Consider the following 6,302-nt stretch of genomic DNA (forward strand, 5'->3'; position numbering starts at 1 on the left):
TTTTAAGTTTGCTATAAAATTATATATATGAAATATTAACATTTTAGAATTTAATTACAAAGGATATTTACTATGTTAATGATTTTTAGTATTACAATTTTAATCCAATTTTCATGGCCATAATTTAAAAAAATCACCTTTAAATTTTCATAGCCATTACAAAAACTAATTTTTCATTCAAACATCATACGGAGAAATATGGAGAAATATCTAGACAGATGTCATACATGCTTTATGGACACATGGCTCATCCAGGCTTGACACAACATCGAGTGATGGGATTGATGTCTTGCATGGATCGTATCCTGCTTCTAGAAATCATGGAAAATATTTATCATGAAAAAGATTTCTCAGTTTCCACCCCGTAAAATGAACCTTCAGTCCTCTTTCATTCGGTAATATCTAGACACCCCACGAAAACTACAACCGCCCACAAAATATCTTCCCTTTGACAAATATCTGGAACGTACCGGAATTCTCTTCAGCGGCCTTAAAATAAAAATTCCGGCCACTTTTTGGCTAAATCATAACTGTAAGCTGAGTCTTACAGAGCTGAGGATAGAATTATAATAAGATTCATATAAAATCTGAATTCAATATTCATTCAAGGAGGAACATGGATTCGGCTAGTAGCTGCTCAACGCCTTTTATCATGAAAACGTATGAAATGGTGGACGATCCCAGCACGGACGTTGTGGTTGCATGGAGTGCAGGCAACAACAGCTTCATAGTGAAGAATCCCCACCAGTTCTCCCAACATTTGCTGCCCCGATACTTCAAGCACTGCAACTTCTCCAGCTTTGTTCGCCAACTCAATACATATGTGAGTATCTAGCTTAATTCATAAAACTTAATTGTGAACCCAAATCCTTCTAAATCAGGGCCTGATAGGCGCCTAGTCTGTTTAATTCACTGGACTTATTTTAAACCCAAATAAATCTAAATTTGGGCCTGATGTGTTTGGAAAGTTGTATGTATCAAGTTTCAAAGTATGTGATACCTTGCCCATCATCTAAATCCTGGTCTGAATCTGATAACTCCAAAATATTGGATAACGCAGTAGCCAGTTTCAGTATTGGATACCTGAGTTAGATGTGGCACCATGAGCCCGACCACCTCGAAATGCATATCCAATCCCAGTTTAGATGGATTTGGGTGTTGTTCATATTCAATACAAAGGAACATAGACCCCAATTCATATGAATTTGGGCAGTATTCATATTCGGTACATTCAATACACAGGGACACGGACCTCAATCTAGATGAATTTGTTCAATACATTCAGTACACGGGCACAGACCCCAATTTATCTGAATTTTACATTCAGTACACAGGGACACAGACCCTTAGCTGAATTTTACACTCAGTACACAGGGACACAGACACCCATTCAGCTGAATTTTACACTCAGTACACAGGAACACATACCCCAATTTAGATGAATTTGGGCAGTGTTTATATTCAATACATTCAAAACACAGGGACACAGGCCGCAATTTAGATGAATTAGGCTACTGATCATATTTCAATACTTTCAATACACAGACCTGAATTTAGATGAATTTGGGCAGCGGTCACATTCAATACACGGACACACAGAGAGTTGATGAATCACCCCACCACCACCTCCACCTAGGTTGTAGAATATAGAATGCACGTAGTTGTGCAAAAACTTGAATCTGATTCTTTCTGGTATTCTTCTCATGCTGCAGGGATTTCGCAAGGTGGATCCAGATAGATGGGAGTTTGCAAACGAAGGATTTCTGCGAGGACAGAAGCATTTATTGAGTACCATTCATCGCAAGAAGGCGACTCAATCTCAGCAGCAGCAGCATTACCTGCAAGGATGTGGCACGTCCTCCTCCGGATTTGGCAATGAAGGCACTTGTGAATCATATGATTTTACAGGGGAAGTGGAGAGACTGAAGCAGGATAAGAACTTGATTGTTCAGGATCTTGACCAATTGAAGAAACGACAGGTGGACACTGATCGGGAAGTCGAGGCAATGAACAAGCGTTTGCAGGTGACCGAGCAGAGGCCCCAGCAGATGATTTCCTTCTTGGCTAGAGTTATGGAGAATCCTAGCTTGATTGACCAGATTCTTCACAACAGACAGCTTGGCAGCAGGAAAAGGATACGTCTGGGGACTCAAAACATTCCTCAATTGGCTGCAAATGGGTTAGTTCCTGATGGATTAGTTGCTCCTGACCATGGGGAGATCAGTATTCATGATGGGCTGATCAAAAAGGGATTAGCTGCAGATGGGTTCGTCAATCTCAATGATTCCACAACAGATATACTGCCTTACGAGTTCGAATTCGAGACTGGGACTGGACTGGTATCTAAGGATGTAATACCGGCTTCCGTGGACTTAGACCACATGTCTGAGATATATGCCTGCGACTCCGAGTCTTGTATTGATACCAGCTTTGAAGAGGATGATCTGGGCTGGACTGATCTGGACGACATGATGAGCGGGGATCATACTTTCATTGACAACACCCAGTTCACTATCAAGTCAGAAGCTCAAGTGGCACATAGCGCATTCGCTACCCCTGCCAAGTCTCCAATTGGTAGAGACATGGGGGGTGGTCCGATGTCCATTGAGCTTACTGCTTCAATTGCAGAGAGGATGTTATAGTGAATTAATCAGGCTGCTACTAATTTTTGGGGCAGCCCTGTCTTATTTGTCAGAGGAAAAGAAGATCCAGTTCTCTGCATAGGAGATTCACCTCTCTTGTCGGTAGTTACGAGTGCTTGGTCGAGTACGTAATCATGATGTCAGAGTCTCTTTTATCTATTATTCTATAGGTTATGGTGGCTTATACTTTCAGGTGGCTTAAAATTATTTGTCTTAAACAGGTGGATCTCTGTTGCAGTAAGGGAACTGGATAATTGTCAGGTTGAACCTGTATTTGTATATTATTTTATAATGCAGTGAAAAATAGCAGTGCAGCAGTTTAAGGTCAGTGGTCTCTCTTGCCGTGGACCTGGTTTACAAAATTGGATTATTTGGCCACGTTTCTGCTCTGCATTGTACTACTGTTTCCATCTATATTTTTTCATGGATCGATGTCAAAGGTGCATTTCATGCTTATGCTTTGCACTGCTATGCTTGCATGACTGTATGACTTTGCTGTTTGCTAGTCTTATTGTTGGAAATCACATTGGAAATTGCATTGTAGGGCTTGTTAATTGTATTAATACAACCAGCATTTTTAATGAAGACACGGGAAAGTGTTGGGGCATCATTTTCATTCCTTTCAAAAGTACTTACTTAGGTTCTCGGGTCAGCAATGCCTGGTTGAGGTCGTTTACATTTTTATTAGTTTTTGCTTGTCATGCGTTGTGTGAGTTATATTCTACTTCTGTACACCTTGCAGTTTCTTATGTGTGGTTGGCAGGTGCTTGCCTTGACTCTGCATTATGTGATTTATAGTGAATGACTGGTTGAAGTTTTTTTTACTGATAGCTGCATTAACTGTTCTGCCGTGAAGTTGCAAAAAATGACAGAGCTGCAGAGAAGGCAGCAGATAAGCGGTTGGAAACGACTGAATGTTCATGCAAAACTTGACGAACTAGAGTTTCGAGTTTATGGTAAGAGTTGCAGTCATTCACTAGTCTAACAACATATTTATTGACATTAGAGATCCAAGATTATAAAATGTACAAATTAAGTTTTAGGTACCAATAGTAAATTTATGCTTTTTCTTTTTCATTAGCATAACCTCCCTTCTGAGATGCAGCGCAGGAGGAATTCAGTGCAACGAATGCTTTATGGCTTTTACGGGTGTGGGATGCTGCCCCCTTGACTTTGCCCGTCAGTGGGGTTTGCTGGGGTGGTGATCCTTGGACGCTGAAGTGTTGGGTGGGGGGCTTACAGCGCTTGAGGGTGCTGGATAATCCCAGAACTCCTTTCTCAGATGGAACTCTCTTTCTTTTGGGCACATTACTTATCTATGCTGGTCTGGATGGTGAAGGCTAGTGCAGAGGATGGGCATTTTCTGGTGCGTGTGAAGGCTGGGTGCTGGATACCTGTGTTTATGCTTGGATCAAGTGCTTAATTGCTCCTTTAAGCATTATAAGAGTTGCATAATCCTTTATTGAAGCCTCCGTTTTGCACCATGAAGAGGTTTGTCAAAATAACTTCAGATATTAAGGTTCTGATAATATCATTTCCTTTATTGTCAATGCCCTAGAACAATGCTCAGAAAGTTTCAAGCTTGAGCTAAAAGTGCTGTAAGAGATTGCAAGATTTAGGCAAGTCCATATCCAAGCAATCACCCTACTGGAGATCAATCACACACGGGCAGACAAAAATGCAAACAGTGAACACCTATAATACACCGTTCTTGACCACCTTTCTCAGATGGAACTCTCTTTCTTTTGGGCACATTACTTATCTATGCTGGTCTGGATGGTGAAGGCTGGTGCAGAGGATGGGCATTTTCTGGTGCGTGTGAAGGCTGGGTGCTGGATACCTGTGTTTATGCTTGGATCAAGTGCTTAATTGCTCCTTTAAGCATTATAAGAGTTGCATAATCTTTTATTGAAGCCTCCGTTTTGCACCATGAAGAGGTTTGTCAAAATAACTTCAGATATTAAGGTTCTGATAATATCATTTCCTTTATTGTCAATGCCCTAGAACAATGCTCAGAAAGTTTCAAGCTTGAGCTAAAAGTGCTGTAAGAGATTGCAAGATTTAGGCAAGTCCATATCCAAGCAATCACCCTACTGGAGATCAATCACACACGGGCAGACAAAAATGCAAACAGTGAACACCTATAATACACTGTTCTTGACCACTGTGCTGTACATAATCTGAAGGGTAAATGATTTGTAATATTGGGTGTTGGAACATGTGAGCTTGTATAGAAACACCTGGAAGTGCGTATTTGTATTTGTGCTGTAAAGGCTCGCAGCGAGAGTCCAAGGCCAAGGCTGGCCTGGAGAATAATTAGATACTTAGGTTTGTTATATTTTCCAGGTTGGAAATGCTGACATCACCATGTAGTAATGTATAAAGTTATATTAATAAAAGTATTGACATGGATGCGGCTAGTAACATGGAGGGGGACTATGATGTGAGAAAGGGAAAGGGAAGGTAAAAGGGCAAGCAATAAGCACCAAGCAGCAGAGTATTAATAGCAGTATATACCCATATATACATAGTTGGATGTATATGTGCAGAGATCCAACAGTGTATATGTGCAAATATACTGACATTAATGCTCTGGTGCTCAGTGATTATTCTTTGCGGAGGTAAAATGGGGCAATGTTGACATTGCATATCTATGAAAGGATTGGTATTTAATGCATATTTTGTCTATTGAAAATGGATTCTTCCACCTTCCTTCCATTTTCCTTTCACTCTGAGCTGGTCGGTTTGCTGCTGCCATTGTTACCTTGCATATTAAAATGCTATTGCATAGAAGTACTGTTCTTCATAGTGAATAATGGTTAACTGTGAGAATGAGAACCTAGAAGGAATGCCTCTATCATACCTCTATTACACTGTGCTGAGTCTTGATCCATGATAGCTATTCTAGTGCCTGAAGTTGAAACCATCCTGTACGAGATCTAGTGTTGGGATTCATGCCAGTAGCCATTGCTATCTTAATCATGTGGCACTGCCCACGGTGAATTTAGGGAGAGAGCAGTGGGTGAAATTTCCCATACCTTGTCATCTCATATCCCAGTTCGCAGGTGGCATCCACAGTGGATGATTACAGCTGGTTGGAAAATCACTACTTTGCAGGTATTCCACATGTTTAACTTAGTTTTAAAGATTAGTATTCAGTTATGACTTTATTTATTGCAAATTCTGAATGAAGAACTGTACTGTATTTTATGTTATGGATTATATATTTTGTGGAATGTACACTTAAATCTTGTAATTGGTAATGAAGCAGACAGAATTCTATGGTAGGATTCATAGAGCATTATCAAAGATTATTTGGATCGAGTCAGTGCCTTGCTGGCCAAGGAAGCTTGGTATGTTTCAACACCCATATCCTTAATCTCCAATATAGTGTTGTTGGGTAAAACTATAAAATAACAGTCACTCACTACAATTAATCAGCTAGGAACTTGATTTTAATTGAACTTGGGATATATGGAAGACACAATTGGAGATTCTAGATTATATGTTCTTCTTTATTTGAATATACAACTATGGCCTTGATAATTTGAGGTTGTTTCCAGGGGTTGGCCTTACCAATGAAATCAATGAGTGGTGGAAGAAAAGCCTTCTCACACAAGTTTTCAACCAACCAAATGCATTATCATGCCCCTTTAATCA

The 6,302-nt window shown here is 40.1% G+C and overlaps 1 protein-coding gene across 10 annotated transcripts; it reads left to right on the forward strand.

Moving 5' to 3' along the window:
• Positions 1–409: 409 nt before the first annotated feature.
• On the forward strand, positions 410–4,843 carry LOC149258286 (heat stress transcription factor A-1-like). 10 transcript variants are annotated; one of them, XM_089414980.1, is made up of 5 exons: positions 410–823; positions 1,713–2,766; positions 2,864–3,082; positions 3,499–3,598; positions 3,748–4,843. In XM_089414980.1, the coding sequence occupies exons 1-2, from the start codon at positions 617–619 to the stop codon at positions 2,640–2,642; spliced, it is 1,137 nt and encodes a 378-aa protein (XP_089271106.1). In that variant the 5' UTR covers positions 410–616; the 3' UTR covers positions 2,643–2,766; positions 2,864–3,082; positions 3,499–3,598; positions 3,748–4,843. The 10 variants fall into 10 exon arrangements, with proteins under 10 accessions (XP_089271106.1, XP_089271116.1, XP_089271111.1 ...); XM_089414990.1 differs by having other exon boundaries at positions 3,753–4,843; XM_089414985.1 differs by having other exon boundaries at positions 2,864–2,966; positions 3,724–4,843.
• Positions 4,844–6,302: the final 1,459 nt, after the last annotated feature.

The sequence above is a fragment of the Pinus tabuliformis genome, chromosome 6 (assembly GCF_031772625.1).
Source record: "Pinus tabuliformis cultivar Carrire ecotype Pingquan chromosome 6, CPIR1, whole genome shotgun sequence".
Taxonomy (NCBI): Eukaryota; Viridiplantae; Streptophyta; class Pinopsida; order Pinales; family Pinaceae; genus Pinus; species Pinus tabuliformis.